This window comes from Takifugu rubripes, chromosome 21 (genome assembly GCF_901000725.2).
Source record: "Takifugu rubripes chromosome 21, fTakRub1.2, whole genome shotgun sequence".
In the NCBI taxonomy this organism is placed as follows: Eukaryota; Metazoa; Chordata; class Actinopteri; order Tetraodontiformes; family Tetraodontidae; genus Takifugu; species Takifugu rubripes.
The window spans coordinates 11,070,214-11,088,315 of NC_042305.1; the positions used below are offsets into that span (position 1 = coordinate 11,070,214).

The 18,102-nt window shown below is 42.4% G+C and overlaps 1 protein-coding gene across 2 annotated transcripts; it reads right to left on the reverse strand.

Moving 5' to 3' along the window:
* ercc6l2 (excision repair cross-complementation group 6-like 2) lies at positions 1-12,710 on the reverse strand. Of its 2 annotated transcripts, none has more exons than XM_029829697.1 (20): positions 12,435-12,710; positions 11,745-12,160; positions 11,533-11,649; positions 11,238-11,431; positions 10,962-11,055; positions 10,709-10,776; positions 10,408-10,615; positions 10,144-10,284; positions 9,780-9,896; positions 9,526-9,645; positions 9,368-9,439; positions 9,137-9,282; positions 8,888-8,983; positions 8,465-8,564; positions 8,162-8,308; positions 7,895-7,972; positions 5,850-6,717; positions 5,615-5,769; positions 4,643-4,797; positions 1-3,655 (listed from the first exon to the last, which is right to left on the reverse strand). In XM_029829697.1, exons 1-20 carry the CDS (start codon positions 12,460-12,462, stop codon positions 2,515-2,517), a joined length of 4,461 nt encoding a protein of 1,486 aa, XP_029685557.1. In that variant the 5' UTR covers positions 12,463-12,710; the 3' UTR covers positions 1-2,514. The 2 variants fall into 2 exon arrangements, with proteins under 2 accessions (XP_029685557.1, XP_011613896.2); XM_011615594.2 differs by having other exon boundaries at positions 4,643-4,800.
* Positions 12,711-18,102: the final 5,392 nt, after the last annotated feature.

Here is an 18,102-nt window from a genome sequence, read left to right on the forward strand (position 1 = left end):
TTTTATCAAATGGTACTTTATTACTGCATAATAACAGGCTAGCAGGAGCATCAACATGCACGGTGGAGGAACGATTTTACCATCCCTGGATCACATTATAGCACAGATATGAAGTCGGGCCAGCTTCGACGTGTCTGATGCCTCGAGCAGATGAAAGATTCATTGAGGAAGGGGTGAAAGGCGAGTCGTTCTCGTGTCAGCGAGCCGCGGTGGCGTGTGTGTGTGGGTGGTCGGGACTCTGTGTGTGTTTGAGCTGGGGGAAAGAAAAGGAGAAGAGGGCTTGCTTCTGATGATGCTCCCTGCGTGACTCCTCTCTCCTCCGTGGACACTGCTCGCTTGTTGTTTTAGTAAACACGAGGGTCCAGAGATGAGCCAAGTGGAACCCGCAGCCGCCACAGCCCACCCAGGAGCCAAGGTCAAGACCACAACCTTCAGACACACAATACACAAAACCTGCACCTCCTATAATTTTCCAGTATTGGCACTGGAGTTTAAAAAACAGTAAAAATTCTATACCTTTATATTCAGAGCTCAATAATTCCCTCAGACGTCGGGGAGGGTTTGAACATTTTTTGAGATAAATCTCATTTTAAAGCGAGGTGACCAAAAGAAATCTGGAGGCTGAGAGGGATCAAAAAGGGTAAAAGAAAGAGTGGGCCAGTTCTCCGGCAGCCCCGCGCTCACATGTGGCCCGGCCTTTGCTTATGTAGCCTCACTTCAAGGCAAAGGACCGAGCAAACGTAAACAGCAGAGGAGCTGCAGCTGGGGCAGGGAGGCCGTCGCCTGCTTACCGAGACCTCCGTACGGTAAACAATGGATCCAGTGACGCACAGGACCTTGGCAGCGCAACAGACGAGTCGCTGCAGCTCAGGAGAGGCCTTTGCTTTTGTACGTTTACATATCCGCTCTGTCAATATTTACCCCACAGGGAAGCACGCAAGTTTCCATTCCTTTTGTACCGGGACGACGGTCCCTCCATCCCATAGGAATGACGTCAGACCAGAGAGGACAAGTCTGTCTGGGCCCTGGAATCCCACTGGATGCTGAAGGTATCGCACGGAGCTGTGGGGAAGGTGCCGAGTGCAAAAAAAAAAGAAAAAATGTAAAAATCAACATTTCAGTTCCAAGAGTTGAGCAGCAAAGAGTTCTGCAGTTGTAGGAATTCACCAGCTCGGCCTCTTACAAAGGTGACATCAGCAGCAGCCCGGCCGGGCCTGGCGCTCCAGAGCCATAAAAGTCCCAGCAAAGTCTAGCTAAAAGACAATCGGAGCTCCAAATGTGATCCACTGCCGATTGCCAGTACGTACTTGGTCCAGCAGAGTCAACAGACTCACAAATTCATCTTAATCAGCGAGTCCTTAACGCTTTGCAGATTGACCGAACGGAAACCTGAGCCGTAAATGACTCGGGACCTGGGTCAACGGGGGTCGGCGCTCATTCACGGCCTTCGCCTCATCAAATCAAATCAGGTGTCACAGTTTGATCTCTGCAAATAAACCAGCATCGCCAGAGCCGCCTGCCTGCCGCTCTGCCTGGATGTGTGGTTTATAAAAGACTCAAACAGACACCCAGGTTAAAGTGACTGGAAACCTAAACACACGTCTCATCCAGACCTTGACATGAGGAGACAAGACACTGATGGGTGAGGTGGAAAAACACCGCGGTACAGCTCACACTATGGAAAAATTCCCCAATATGTAATAAAACACCACTATCTGACACTCCAATAGTGCTACGGACACAGGAGGTTGTGTAAAGGATAATCTGAGATATGTCAGAACGCCAGCCGATGCTAATGCTAAGCTAACATCGTCCACCAACATGGCTGAAAAACGGGTTTGGCAGGAGTTTGTTGGCTTTTGTCAACTTCGGGCTGAAATGGTGTGATGTGTGTGGTCTCGGTTGAGATCCCCCACCCAGTGGGTCCGCGTACACTTCCTGAGCTGCACGCCACCTCGTTTTTTTCCACATTTGATGGCTATCAGCACCTTTACATTTGTGCTTGACAAAACAACGCTTGCACACGGCAGCTCTCCTCTGGGCGACAGCAGAAAGAGGTCCCACGCTCCAAAAGACCTTTTTTCTGCTCCACATATTTGGGGATCGGGAAAACGTCAAGAAAATGTCGGTTTGAGATCGAGTTGTGTCTGTGCGTGTGAGGATGAGGATGATTTAAGTCTGAACAATAGTTTTGATTTCAGGGCACTTTAGTGGAGTTTGTGCCGAACGGTGAGCGAGGTCAACTCAACCCGCAGCATACTGTATGCGCTCGTGTGGAGCGGGAGAGGAGTGTCAGGGACTGAGATGTTTTTACTGAATATTTCAAAAACATCCTTTTTAATTCTTCCCCCTCCCCCCACATTGCCATCACATTATGCACTGATTTCAACAAACCCCTCAAAAATGGATCAAATCGTAAAAAAACAATAGGCAGGATTTTAAAATTCAAGAAAATGAAGCTTTGTAACAGTCGTTTAAATAATAGACAAAACTAAAATTAATCTAAAAGTGACATTATTTCTTCCACAGGAACTTCTCATTAGTCTTCCAGAGACTTTTGCCCTCCGTTTCTCCAGACCTGCTTCCAGCTGCAAAGTTAGTGTTGATACAAACCCTCCTCACCTCTGCTGGGTCCGTTAGTCTGTTAATACTCTCTTCGTTACCCTCGCTGAGGATGTCCCAGAAGTCTTTGCGACTGCCTTTTGATCGGGTCTGCTCGGTTTTCGAGTCTGTGCTGAAATTCCTTCCGGGGGTCGGTGTCGCCGGATACCTTACTGATGAGCAGGTGGGGGTCCGTTGGGCGCTTCTTGACTTGGGTTTTAGTAAATCGTCAAGGATGGAGGTGTCTCCTATCAGGTCAGTGAGGAAGGAACTGTGAAGGGAGGTAGGTGTGTTCTGCCTGGGGGTGTTAGGGCTCTGAACATTTTCCCTTTGGCCTTGAACATTTTCACTGGTCCCGGTCGATGATTTTGGCTCTTGCCGATGTTCCTGTGCTGTGGGTTTGGACAACATGGCGGACGTGTCATGGCTGAGGTCCGCAGAAGAACGGCCGTCTCTGTCTGCCTCCGCAGACCCCAGACCACTGCTGCTGGCCTGATCCGAGCCAACGCCGCCGCCCGCCCTGGAAGCTCCAGAACCAGAAACACTGGCTCTCTTTGTCCTCCTGTGTTCTCTGGTCCTGCAGACCATCTCTTCCTGACACTCTGACTGCACACTAGGAACATCACTCGGAGCACCTAGACTGTTCTTGCGGGAGACTTTTTCACTTTTATGGGGTTCCTCAGCACCAGTTTGTGGTTTTCTGGGCTTTTTCTGTGATGAAGTAACACTGTTTTGTGGGGTTCCAGGCCTGGATTTAGGATTCCTCCGAGTGTATTTAGGAGTTCTCTGGGCTAACTGACAACAGTTTTGTAAGGTTCTGGTGTCTGCGTGAGTTTCCATAGCAGCTATTATTGTGGATGTAGAGGAGGTGCTCCGCGTTGAGTCAGGTTGCGGGAAGTTGTCTGTGACTGTAGACAGGCCGGGACGGTCCAGAGACGTGTAATACTGCCTCAGCCAAGTCACCCTCTGCCCCGGGTCTCTTCGGAGAAGCTCCGCAGCAAACTGGCGCACCGAGGGGAATTGGAATTTCACCGCCATTTCCTCGAGCTGCTGCCTAACAAATGTGAAAAATACACAGGAAAGAAAACATCCCAAAAATAAGACGGCGCATCTTGTGTATTTAGACACTTTAATTTATATATGCGATGCGACGTTATTCAACAAGTTGTGGTTTAGGATTAGCGTTAGTCTACGTATAGAGCAGGGGGTGGTTTTCTTCACCCTGTAGGCAGGTTTTAAAGCTTTTGCTCTGACCACAGGTCGCTGGTGGTAGAGCCGTGTTATGATGGTGTTACTAACATTTGTGGGTTTCAGTGGAAAAACAATAAATTAAAAGTGATGGCAGTAAAACGTGACATGCCTGTGGACTTAAATCATTACAACAGTGAGGTTAATTAAGGGGACGTCAATATAACTTCAGCCATGGGGGGCAGAAACAGGCTTCCCTTTGGAAAGTGAGATTAGTACCACAAAAGGTGTCTGTGTGTCTATATGAGTATTTTGGATGGCAGTGGGCGGAGGCGATATTATGGGACAGAGGTGTGTACTTGTGTGTGTGTGTCTGTGTGTGTGTGCATTCTTCTGAGGCTGCGCGTGTGTGCGTCAGTGTGGGTTTGGAAGTCCTGAGGCGATCATTTTTGGTTAGTCTCAGGAGGTCTGCGGTTGTGAAGGAGAAAACTCCTGCACTGTCAGGCATGAACATAACGAGGTAATCTTTGGCACGGTCCTGGGAAATAGGTGGAAGGGAAATCTCAGCGGTGGTCTCGCTGAACACACGCACACAAAGGCCCAGGTGGGGGTGCTAGACATCATATTTGTGGCGATTTTTGAACCGTCTCTCTACAATTTCAAGGAATTCCTTTGAAGCGAACATGCCGACTTCAAACCGCACATTATTTTCAGCCCTTTCCTCTTCTCAAAAACTCTTTTATTACAGTTTAAACATTTTTTTAATGTTCCTGCTGGTCACCACTTCAACCTTTCATGCCCAACCATCTATTCAGTCCATCTCATGTCCCGGTTGTTTTTTCACTTGCCCTACCTGCGTATGGCTTGTGGGGTCTCTCCAACGATGAAGGTGGTGTGTCTGGTATGGTGCACACTGGTTTTGGTGAAGATTACTGGATGGTCTGCACTGGGCTTCTGCGATCTAACAGCTGAAGGGCAGGGCCGATTGGCTGGGCTCGCTGACAGGCTCTGCTACAATCAAGATTTACAGAAGAGAATACTGATATCGGTGTCTGGGCTTCTGTTACCTCTCATCAGTATGCTGTACTAACATACTACCTGCCCATCTGATGTATATCTTTCAAAATACAACACATGATGTGCAAAGCTATAAACAGATCCAACTCTTCGTTCTAACTACTCGGTAAAATTGGCGAAACAGTGCAGGCTGTTGCTGAACCGGTGTGGGACAGAGATGCGCAGCCTGACTATGGTTGCCACCCTCTCTTGAAAAATGGAGTCATCCCATTTTTAGAAATAAAGGGAAACGCCCCCGTATTGAGCTGACACAGGAGTGCTTCATCCTGAGTAATCATGAGAATCAAACATAAAATATAAGATGTCAATAGAATTAATGAATGATATATCCGGCTCATGTCATTAGTCCTGGGACTGTTGCTTGCAAAAAAATATCAGTTCACAGTTCAGTCTGATGTCGCACTGTTTCTGTAGCCTGTTTGCTGTGACTCAGCATGTTTCTAAGAGGACTTCTGTTAGCATTTTTCTAATTGCACTAACTGCAGCATTACAGACATGCTCTGCTTTCAATTGTTTTCTGTTATTTCTCACCACTTAAGTTAAGCAGGACAGAGGTCTGCTGAAGAAAGAGTTTTATTTTATGTTTGGAAAGACTGTTATTATAAAAACAAATGAGTGTCCCTTCTTTATTTTTCAGGCAGGAAATAATCACTTAAATTTGAGTGATTGTTTGAATTTTGGGTTGGTAAAGTCACTTCAGTTGATGTCCAAGTCATTTCAACAGGCAGGAAAACAGCGGCATACGGACCTCAGCGTTGTCTAGGAGGTGATTGGCTGGGAGCTGAGAGTGCATCTTGCGCTCAAACACATCCCGTTCTGCAGCTCTGCTGATCAGCTCCTCTGCTCTGCTGCCGCCCACCACACGCTGATTAGAGTGCGTATACTTCACCTCTTGCACACGCCCTTTAAACAACAACACAAACCCATTGACAAGGACACTCAGTTTGTGAAAGTTCCAAAATAATTATAGGATTGAACCTGACCTAGCACGCTGTCGATAGCTCCCGCTCTCCTCCCTGATGTTGGCGAGGGCTGACATTTGGAACTCGGACCAGATTTTTTAGTCTGTACGGATGTGACATGGCATCGAGCACGTTTGCCTTTCTTTGAAGGAGTGTGCTCTTCTTCTGAGGATGTGAACATCTCTACGTCTTCAGAGGATTTTGATCTGTCCTTGATGCTGACATGTTGTCTCTTTTTGTTACAGTCTGCCCTTTGCTTACTGCCTGATGTGCTCTCTTTCTGCCTGGTCGTGATTTCTGTGTCCAAATCCTCAGATTCATCTGAGTACACCTCAGCATGGTATGATTTCTGGACGGGCCTGCTGAAGTCACCTTGTCTGCTATTGTTGGGTGAGGATTTCTTTTCACCCTCCTCACCTCCAGTCCTTCCCTCTTTTGTCCATCTTTTCCAATGATGTCTCGTCTTGTCATTTCTGCCCTCATTTCTGCCTCCACTGTCTGAACTACTGGAGATGTCAGCTGTTTTTCTTTGTAATTTTGGACATCTTGCGTGATTGTCTGGGTTACAGGGGATGGAGGAGGCAGTCTTCCCTTGATCCTCAAGGTCTTCCTCAGAGCTCTCATCTCTACTTGGACAACTCTCATCTTCTATTAGCTCGGCCTTGCCATTAACCCTCTCTAGTAGCTTAGAGAATCCATGCTGTAGGAGACTCATTGGTTCAGTGGCAGCATGCCCACCCCTCTTGGTATCCACAGCATTCTTCAGAAACTCACACTCATCCTCCTCACTCCCACTGCTGAAGTCTAACACTCCTTCGGGGACCTGTAATGCTTCTCGCCTCTCATTTGCTGGTTTATCATCTGGTCTGACTCTAGAATTCCCAGATCCCTGAAATGAAAATAAACAAACTGCAAACAGCTGAAGATGGAACCGATTTAGATAGAAAATGTGGCCTTCTGGGTGGTTTGAGGATCTGATACATATTAACAACACTATATGTCTAAACTGTTTTTCAAACCTTTTTCCGTACACAAAGCTGTGTGAGCCTTCAATATGCATTCCAAAACAGATGTACACAATAAAACATAAAAAATATGAATAGGACACATAAATATAAATACATATGAACAGTCAGGAATGAGAACAATAATTGTTCTCGCATTGCTGGACCTCAGCAGTATCAAGTCATCCAATGTTCTGCTCTGTGCTTTTGAGGGAATATGGGCGGACTGGAGGAGGAAGCACGGCTGGAAGAAAGATCTTACTGAATGTTCTATCTATGTGTAAATAAATAAGAGAGGAGCAGAGAACCAGCTTCGGTGTGGTCTGAAGCTTCCATTAAGACAAGCAAGTAATTATGTCCAGCTGTTTCTCACCGCATCAGAGCAAAAGCAGCAAACAAAGAAGCTCCACCAGTTAAGATTCAAAGTTTAGTAAAAAAAAAAAAAAAGATTTACAAGCCAAGACATTTAAATTACACTTGGGGTTTGCCGCTTTTAAAGAATATTTCATACTTGATAGTTGATGGGCCAGTTCAGTTCTAATGGAATGAAGTCTGAACAAAACATCAAAACTTCCCTACAACCAGTCTAAAGTTCTGGTACGTCTCAAACACTGGAGCTCTGGACAAACGTTGATGGAATTCAAGTGTAAGGATATAGACTGGAGTTTCTGATGATAATGATACTGTCTACTGTAAATCTATACACCAAATGCCTGTATAATGTGAATGTCAAAGAAAACCAGCTCTGTCTGTGTTCCATTAAAAATAAGAATATTTGGTGGCAGTTGTTTTTCCTCATAAATGGGGCACACATAACTTTGGCACAAAGTAAGAAACAATAAACTGCTATTAAATGCCAAAAATGGAATTAAGAATGTTGAAGCAAACAGAGAAATTAACTTATACGAGCTGGTTGACTGACACATGAGAGGGTTTGAGGTACCCCTTCTTTCACATGGGAATCGAGGGATGAGTGGGCTGCCTGGGAAAGAAGACAGATTGAGGGATGGGAAAGATGTGTGCCTTGTGTTCTGGGTCCCCAAGAAGGGCAATAGTACTCACGCTAACTCCCTCCTCTGTCGGCCCTTCGCCTGTGTACACGCTGGTGGTTGTGATTCCAGCCTCCAAACGTCCTTCACGCTGTCAGGAAGAACATGTAATACATTGTGACATTCCAGTTTAGTGCAAGTAGTAGCTTACATGACCATATAAGACTACATTCCAAGGAAATGCAGCATAATTGCGACTGTCTTTTTATGTGAGTTAAAGAGACAATCCTTTAAAATGTAACTTAAACAAAAACAAAACATCGCTTTTGGGTATTCTAACCTCTAAGATCTTCTGGGTGAGACAGGTTCCTTGGGTCTGCAGCCTGAAGAGGTTTTTGATCCCAAACAGCTCCCCTTTGAAGTTGCCGTGCACTGCTTCAAAGTACCTCCGTGAACTCTCCTTACCCAAGACCGTGCACTGCAACTGCTGAAAGACGGAAAAGAAACCAAAATAGGTCAGAGAGCACACAATTTAAACCTTTGTAACCGTTGTTCAGGCTATAAATGGTACAATAAGAGAGAGGTGCATATCAGGTGCAGATTGTGTATCAGGATGCAACCGTGACTATTAGTTTGGACATACCTGTTTGTAAAGCTGTCTAAGGTAGATAATCTCCTCTACAGTCCCCAGTGAAATGAGTCTAAGAACAGTCACATCCCTGCACTGGCCGATGCGATAAGCCCTGTGGAGAAACACCAATGTCTCTTCACCATATCAACTCTGATTAATAAAGAATTATTTAACAATGCCGATACATTCTCGGCCCTAAAAGGAAAAAGTGTGCTAGTGCATAAGGCATTAGCATTCTCTCTGTAATAAATAAAAAATATTATATAAATCTCTTCACCCCCAACTTCCCAGGTGATGTTGTGTTAAAAGATTTAACCTTCAATCAACGTAACTGGTGTGGTTCAAGAAAATGCACGAATACTGAATCAAATCCCTCAGGACTTTAACGTGCCTAAAATGTGACTAAATTTTAGAGTTGAAAAGGTCAAAAGCTACCTGTCAATAGCTTGTAGATCACTGGATGGATTCCAGGTGGGGTCAAACAGCACCACTACATTGGCTCCCACAAAGTTCAGACCAAGTCCACCTGCCCTGATTATGCAAAGGGCGTTTGTGTAGATCGCAGGAAAACAAAATATAATAGGACACAAAATATTAAATAATGCAAAAAGTATTTTTAAAAGCAAAAAACATCACAATATATGAATTACAATAAAAACATCTCTATTTTTTTCTTTAACTAACATGGTGGACACCAGGCAGAGATTCACGTGAGAGGAGCTGTTGAATTCCTTGACAATTTGGACTCGGTCTTTGGCTTTGGTGGTTCCATCCAGCCTGCTGTAGTCCAGCCCCTGTGCCATACAGTAGCTCTCCAACACATCTAGCAGCTGGTTCAACACATATGGTCATGAAATGTCCGCAGATCAATGACTTGAAGGTCACTTTAGCCTGAATTGCTTTAAAAACACTCACCTTGGTTGACAGAGAAAAAAGAAGCACTTTATCTCTTCTTTGCAGGTAATATTTCAGCAGCTTCTCCAAAACCTTAAGGAGGAAAGTGATTATTTGGCATAATTAATCCACAAGAGCACAACAAATATTGCGTCAATGACAGAGATCCTAAACCATACCTTCATCTTTCCACTGTACATTGGGTCTGACAAAGCCTCAAAGGATTCATCTTTGCATCTACGAACAAAATCTGGAAACTTCTGGAATACCTTTGAACAAATGGCACCCACATATTTTTCCTACAAAAAAAATGCATGTTGTATGTAAAAAAAATATGTATATTTCAAATCAAGTCAGCACTTGAACAGTCAAATAACGGTCCTGGTTTTAGTAGCAAATATATAAAAGCTGTTTTTGGTCACCATATTCTTACCTGAGACTTGCTGGTACCTGCAGTGGACTTAAGTAGGGCTACATTGTTGGAGACTTTCCTTAATATAGCCAAGTAAATAAAGTAGAGATGCTTCACTTTCAAACCTTCTGAGTTTGTCTGTAATGAAAGAAAATACAATTAGAATATGGAAAAAGAGGGGGAAAAACAACATAAAGTTACATGAATTAAAAAGTAAGAAATAGTGATTAGACATAAAAAAGGCCAAGTCATACAAAGTATATTAAAAATCTCTCCTATCACAGCCTAATTGGAGGTGATCTAATCAAAACATTTTCTTAACACTACTACACTTCACATTGTGTCATTAAGGAAGCTCAATAAAAAGCTAACAGGGTGAACTGACGCTGTAGCAGCAGCTTCTGCGGGCGCGTCCACTTTGACAACTGCATTTCTCTGAAGCCCTCAGGAGTAACGTCACATCCTCAGTGTCCAACACTGTCTGATAGACCATCTGCTGAAATTCTGTCAGGGAGCAAAAGACCACCTAGAAGAAAATACCACAGTATTTCTCACACCAATAACCCTTGTCGGAATGCACCAAGGAAAGAATATCTAATAATGAATAACCAACAATAAGAAATGTTGAATTAATTAAATACGGAAATACCCTGTCATCTTTTTTGGGCAACTGTTCTTTGATTAGAGCTTTAGTTCTTCTGAGGAACCAGTGGGAAATCTTCCTGGCCAGGGCCTTGGCAGTCTTCCTTCCTGTAGCTAGAGCACGTTTGGTTGCACTGTGCCTTTGTGCTTGCTCAATCAGGTATGAATAATGAGTCTTGAACAGTCCCAGGCTGCCAAGGCAACCAGGTATGGCCCTAAATAGAATTTAAATCATGTTTGATAATAAGTCAGTTGCCGAGCAGGAGGCATCTGAACCCAAACGTACTAAATGACATGCTACTTCATACCAGTCCATGACACACCACAGCTCTTCAAGGTTGTTCTGGAAGATTGTGCCAGTGAGGCCAATTCTGACCTGATGAAAATGGAAAGAAGTCAAATTTCAAAATCTAACCATTTGGGATAATTATGTATTTAGATGAATTTGTAAAAAAGTATGGATTTGAATGGTCACAACTGAGTTCTTTGTTATCATTAAATCCACATTAAAATTATTTAAATTCTCACATAAAAGGCTGATTTCATAATGAAAATTCTGACCTCACACTTCAGATCTTTCATGGCCTGAGTGATCTGTGAATTCGGGTTTTTGATCCTGTGGGCCTCATCAACAACCACAGCAGACCAGTCAATGCTGTATGGACGACAAAGTGTTATCATCAAAACATTCAAAAGAAAACATAAGAAAATTCACATTTCTTCTTGATTATTGTTACTTATTGATAAAGGAGAGAGAGAGAGAAGCGCCCCTTTAAGGAAACGGTTTAGGGTTGGGCACTGATGGTGTTTTGAAATTAAAATGAAACCATATCTTACGCATTAAACTCATCAAGACACAGCCGGAGTGTCTCATAGGTAGTAAGAGCAATCTCAGTCCGTCCCTTCCTGATGCGAGCAAATTCCTCTTCTTTCTTCAACCCATGGACCACCACGCTCTGAAAGTGGCCCCACGTGTCCAGTTCATCTTTCCAGTTATACAGAACAGATAGTGGGGCCACAATGAGAAACACCTAGAGCAGGTCACTCACTTAGTGGCTGGATCTGGACAAAAAGCTCTATATATTGTGACAAGTGTGTCTTCTTTATGCAAGTAGGATATTTTAATACTTGCTTTATTTGGCGGATTCTGCCACGAGGTAAACTGACTTTGCAGGAACTGAGGCCTGTTTTTCTGGACATCCACCCATGTGCCTGTTTTATGCAGCACAGCTGAAAGAAAAGCAATGACCTAAGTGGTAGAGAACAACAGTGAGAGAGACAAACACAAAATAAAGTCATTGAAATAAAAGACAAAAAATGTCTAGCAGCTGATGTGCTTTTTACCTGTACAGTTTTTCCTAGGCCCATATCATCCCCTAGGATACAACCACTGGAACGAATGTAGTTATTGTAAATGAACCTGACCCCTTCTCGCTGGTAATTCCTCAGGTATCTGTTGATAGTATAGGGGACTTTATCTCCATCAGCATCATTCAGCTCTAGGGCCACACAGGACTGTGGGTCTGTGATGCTGCTTGAAAACACGGGTTTCTCCTGAGTCCAGTGATTCAAGCCTGCTCTTATGATTTTAGAGACAGGCACAACCTCCTCCTCTTGTTCATCGTTTCTCTGATTGCTTAAGACAACCCATGCCATGGTATCTTCATCATGAGAGGTGCTGAGTCTCTGAATGGTGGCTTCTTGCAAGGTGCCATCTTTTGGGTCATGAACCAGACATTTGTCACCTACCTGCCAAGAATCTGGTAAACAACAAGCTCAAGGTAAATTATGTGCTAACAATTATATGTTTATACACTGGTTGTATTATATTGAACAAGGCACAGAAGCATTACACTAACTATTTCTGATGGATCACCTAGGACCAACATTCTGAACGAGTTAAAAGTGCAAATGTAAGAAGGAAATATTAACATAATCTCAATTCGGATGTCTCTCGGGGTCGTGCTGCAGGATAAATCAATGTCTATCATAAAGCCAACATTTAACGTTAATATGCATATAACTTTTTCTTACCATTCTTTACCCAATTATCTGTAGCCATAGAAATATCCTGTTCTTCGTGAGAAGGATAAAGTCACAGTAGCATGCTAACTAGCTTGAGAAGATGTTATGGGCTATAAATGCAATAACCGCTTTGCTCAAAGGCTTGTCACAGACTATAAGGTGTGGAGCTGCCGTTATAATAAAATTGCCATCCATTCTTTAAATTAAAATGTCTTTTTATATCCCGAAAGGGAGAACAATGCAATATAGACGTGCCGCAGCTCAAGAGCCGCTGGTGTTTATAAGTTTTTTGAAGGCAAACGCACTTTCGAAACATTTTCGATTGCTCTAAATCACTATTATAACCAACTGGGCAAACTATTAAAATATAATCAAATCTGCCATTATTGTTAGTATAATGATTTGATTAGGCTTTTATGTACATATTAAATTTCTTTTAATTATTTTAAACCGGTGAGTAACGAAAGTGCTTTGATTAAATGGATAAACGTGTGCAAGTCAGACGTAGAAGAAGGTTCAAGAACACTCTGGATTTTTGACACTCGGGTCTGTCCAGATGTGAAATCCTTACTTAGCAGGAAAACGTGTAGTTCTAGTAGCAGAGTTTTTGTTTTTGCAGTATTAATTGACAAATGTGTGGCAACCATCACACTAATATATGAAATAGCAAAAAACAAACAAAAAAACTGAGTAAAATCCAGAAATATTTTGGACATTAAGCACCGGGAAAAAAGAAAGTAAATGATTTATAAGAATATTGTTCCTTATTAGGGCACTGGTCTTAGTCGTTTTTATAAATATGGCCTGAACATATTCAAAGAATAAATGATGCTGCAATTTTTAAAAAAAAGAAGAGAGAAATAATAATTGGCTACGAGTTAGAATAATTCTTGTTTTTAATGCCCCTATTATTTATACTTGAAATATTGTTGAACGTGTGTACCTGCATACTATTGATTATACTCAGAATAAGATTTGGTTTTACCTTGAAAAGAAAAATGACAAATATTTGACATTATAAAGCTCATTTAAATTTCACCACATAAAAATGTTACTCTCACTGTCCATTATTTCCTACAAATCAATGTGTTTGCATGTATTCTACAATGACCATCAACAGACATATGTGCGTCTGTTGCTAAGCAGAACAGACAGTAACGTTGTCACATTTTTTCATCCCTGACCTGACTTTCCCTAAACTTGGCACCCCAAATCCGACAGGACTTGGTCTGCTTCTTGCTATGGTACATTGCCACTCAAAAATGGAACTTATTGTTCCTGTTTTCTCAAAGCTGGGAATTTATAGGGCAGCTGCCACAGATGTTCTCATAAAGAAGGCCAAGCACTGATGTCAAACATTTTACATACTGCGCTGGATCTCACACAGGTTTGTTGACACTGAGCTACAACCCTCTGAAGGCTAATTTACAGCAAAACTTTGCAGTTTGAACAGAGTGTGGCATTTTATATATCGTTACAGTTCCCTTTTAAATAGTTCTCGTATAAAACGAGAGACATGTATGAAAAATCAAAGTAACATTGTGTTATCATTGAGTTACTGAATGTAATAAAACTTTTAGAGTATTGTCTATATTCTGGTTTGACAGTAGAACAAGATTTCAGAAATATGATATACTTTTTAATTCTTTCTCTTTTTGAAGTGAAATAATGATATATCTTATATCTTTTGCAAGGGCAGTCTTGTTAGCCTTGTTTACCACGTTGGGGCCACAGACAGCCATGATGACACAAGTGATTCTGCTCAGTGAGCTGATTTATACCGTCGAAGCCTTGATGACCTGAATTTGATGGGTCGTCCCTTTTGTCCTGCAGTGAGATGGAAAATCTGTAGAGCAACATACTTATGATCTAGCATCCCTCATTACTCTGCAGCCGCCTAAAGGAGCCTTTTGTTTGTCAGCTACAAAAGTTCAACTCACTGCAGGATGTGCATCAAAGTTTTTGTTGGGTTAAACCTTTTTAAAATGCTTATTGCCACCTTTGAATAGTTGGTTAAATTTCCCAAATGTTTCGTGGTGTGATGCGAAATAAAGACAGTTCCAGAGATACCCACGGCTGTTATTACATCACTGTTGTCCACCACCTATCAGCTACATTAGAGTCGAAGTGTCTGATCTTGGAGCGAAATATCCCCCTCTTTGGCTCATCTGAACCACCTCTTACCCAACATGAAACACTGACGAGCACTTCGAAGAGCTGCATGACTGCACATCCCAACAATGAGGCTACACAAAAAAACACCAACTCAGCAGAACTGGACGTTTGTTTCTCAAGCGTTTAAGCATGCAATTACTTTGCCCTGTGCTTCTCAGTTCAGTCTGTATTGGGAGGGTTGGGTACCCTGTGGTGTCTGTGGCAGTTGAACTGCAAATGCGATGTGGGACAAGGGTACGTGCTGGCTCAATTGGTTGGATTTTGATTGCAGGAATTGTGTGTGAGGGGAGCTAAAAGCTGAATGGAGGTAATTATGTGTAACTTACCTATTTGTCTGCATGTAATCCGAAAACCATGAATAAATAACTTCATTCAGGTCACAATTTCGTAATCATTATACAAAGAGCATGTGTTTATGGATCAGGGGGTTTGGAAATGCTGAGGGTCTGCATGCATCAGTGCTTGTGGCGCACATACACATTGACCATATGGCAGCCAGAGAGGTTCACGGAGCCATGCTTACGGGCTATTTAACACACATTGCTTTCTTCTTCACGGCTGTACTGCAATCCCAGACAAATCAGAGCTGGAAACCTTTAGAGGGAATGAGAGAGAACGGTCCCATGAGGCCCAGAGGATGTAAGTCCGGGGGGAAAAAAATGGTTAAAGAAAATGGTTTATTGCCACATTTGTCTATTGTTTTACTCCATTTTCCCCTCCTGCAACTTATTTGATATTTAACATTATTTTCTATTTAAATCTGTCAATTATGTCACAACCTGAAATGGCCGTTAAAAAAAAAATATGGCTACACTAAGTATATGAGTTTATTGTGACCACCCCTTGAGCCCAGACCTGTAATTCTGACACAAAACCATAGATTATACAGTGTAAATGGAAAAAAATCTGAAGCAGCTTTAACGCCACAAATAAACATTAACCATAAGATTATAGAAGATTTTAGTTTAAAGTTGCAAATATGTTGGAAACAAAAGCACATTTTAAGTTGTTCATAAAAAGAGGAAAACCGTATATTCAGGAAAACCTGGATACAGCTACAAAATTATATATAATTTGTAACATAGTCAACGCATATGCTTCTGCTCCACACAAAATGACCAGCATTTCGTTTTCTGCCTTTTCTAGCACCCCACGTTCCCCTCCTTTATTGCTTTAATGTTCTATCTTTCCACCCTGTGTTCATCTCTCATCTTCACTGTTTTAGTGTGTGGTCTGAGGACGCTGCCACCCAAGGTGATGCTCAGGTCGTAAAAAATGTCCTCCTGTGCTCAGAGAGATGCCGAACGGAACACTTATCTAAACACAGTGATAAGGTTTACCTTGTGTATTTGCATCCAGTGGTTTTGTTGTCTGTCATAAATCTTACTTACTTCTACTAGTACGTACTAGTTGTTTGTTGCTAAAAGATAATGGAAAGAATTTCTGTGTGTCCATGATCTGTCCCATAACGTTGCAGTCTCCTTTCAGATTTTGTCATGTTAGAAACGCGAACATGTTTTAATATTTTTATTGGGATTTTATGTGACAGACCAGTACAGAGTAGTGCATATTTGTAAAGTGTTACAGATTTTCCAAATAAATATCAAAAGCGTGGCTTTTCTGAGTAGTAAATAGATAGTTCTCCCAGTGCAATTACAGTCAATTGAGGAACGTCTCTACCACTTTTGCTCATTTTGCAATTCTTTTCCACTAATTTTCTGGAGCTATTTCAAAATTCTTTGCAAAATCGCCTGTTTAGTCAGATTATCTGAACTACCCAAATGAAGCTGCGGTTGTATGTTTAGGGTTGTTGTCCTGAAGAATCACTCCAGTTTCATGCAGCTCAACAGGTTGGTGGTTGTAACAGACCTGCTTGGCCTTTCCATTTTTGGATGGTGGATTTAAGAGTGTTCTTTGAGATATTCAAAGCCTGGGAGATGTTTTCATAACCTAACCCTGCTTTAAACTTGCCCACAACCTGATCTGTCTGGTGCTTTCCTTTCTCATCATGATTTCTTCGGCAGTGTTCTGTAGCAAACCTCTGAAGTCTTCCCAGAACAACTGTATTTATACTGAGATGGAAATACACACAAATTGAATCTATTTTCAAATTAGGTGTGTTCTAAAGACAGTTGCACCGGATTTTATTTAAGGCTATCGGAGTCGTGGGGGGGGGGGGCACACGCATATTTACATCTTTAAACATATTCATCTTTCGTCTGGGATCACAGGATCAGAACATAAAATACAAATATGCGGGAGGACATCTACAGTCACAAATGCTGCAGCCTGGGGATAACTTTTACTCCAGAACAAAGTTTAAGTTGTCTAAATCTTGCAGCAGTATATATGCAAGGCTCTCTGCCCCTCCCACCTCTTTGTTTCTGTATTTATTCTTTATTGATCTTCTTTATTGTGGACAGGACTCCTATCATATTTAACCCACTTCTGGGGTGGAGGGGGTGGAATCTGGCAGTGGCAAAAGCTCCACATAGGGCGCTGTAAATGTGGTTTAGTCCCATTTCAGCAGTTGCTTTTGCTCATGTTTACCTTGCATTGTCCCTTTGACGGTAACAGAAATAAAGTAGGCCAACACTCCTTCAGTGAAACTTAAAGTAGCTGAGGTGTTTTCTTCCACGGTAATTAGCAGGGAGTTGCTTTATTTCTATCAGATGACTCATCATTTCTGCTTTCATTCTTAATTCCAAACAGCTGGGTTTGCACATCCCATCTTTCATCTGGATGCAGTTGACCATCATTCAAACTGTGTCATAATCCCACATAGACTCATAATGACAGAGATCTCGTTTAGCCCCGAGGCCTTGGGAACGGTGGAGGTGTTGAAAAATACGGACTCGTATTCCCCGTGTCTTTAACTGGCTGGTTGGGTGGTCTCATGAGCGCATATATCATTCCCAGTGACCATTGTCTCTACAGTTCACATCAGAATATTTAAACAAACAAAGTGGAACAAATTGCTCGAGTGGAGATGGAAACATGGCAGCGTGGTCATGCAAATCTTTGGCGAGCTCTGCAGAAACATATGGAACAGAAAGGAGAAATACGAAGGGTAAATAAAGATTGAAAAGGGGAAGTGGCCGTATACCAAAATGTTGGGTATGACAGGGGAAGCTGGTGAAAAGAACGAGCGAGATCCAGCTCTGTGTGTGGTCTGAGGACCTCCAGGCTTGTTCCGGGGTGTTTGAGTGCAATCTTCCAGGGCTCGGAGAGGAAGGGAGAAACTAAAACAAGGAGAAAGAAGGAGTCTGCACAATAAAGAGAATGTTTGCCTTTGCTTGTGTATGAAAGGCGAACAAGTTTGAACGGTTCTTTTATGTGGAATAAGCAAGCAAACACAGATGCACTTTTCACCCAGCGAGAATTCTTTTTTCTTTGTAAAGCTCTCTGACGCACTCTGACTGTGAGACATGAAACGTTAATCCCTTTTTAGCCGGACTTTTTCCATATGCCAACCGATTGACAAAGAGATTTCAAATCTATA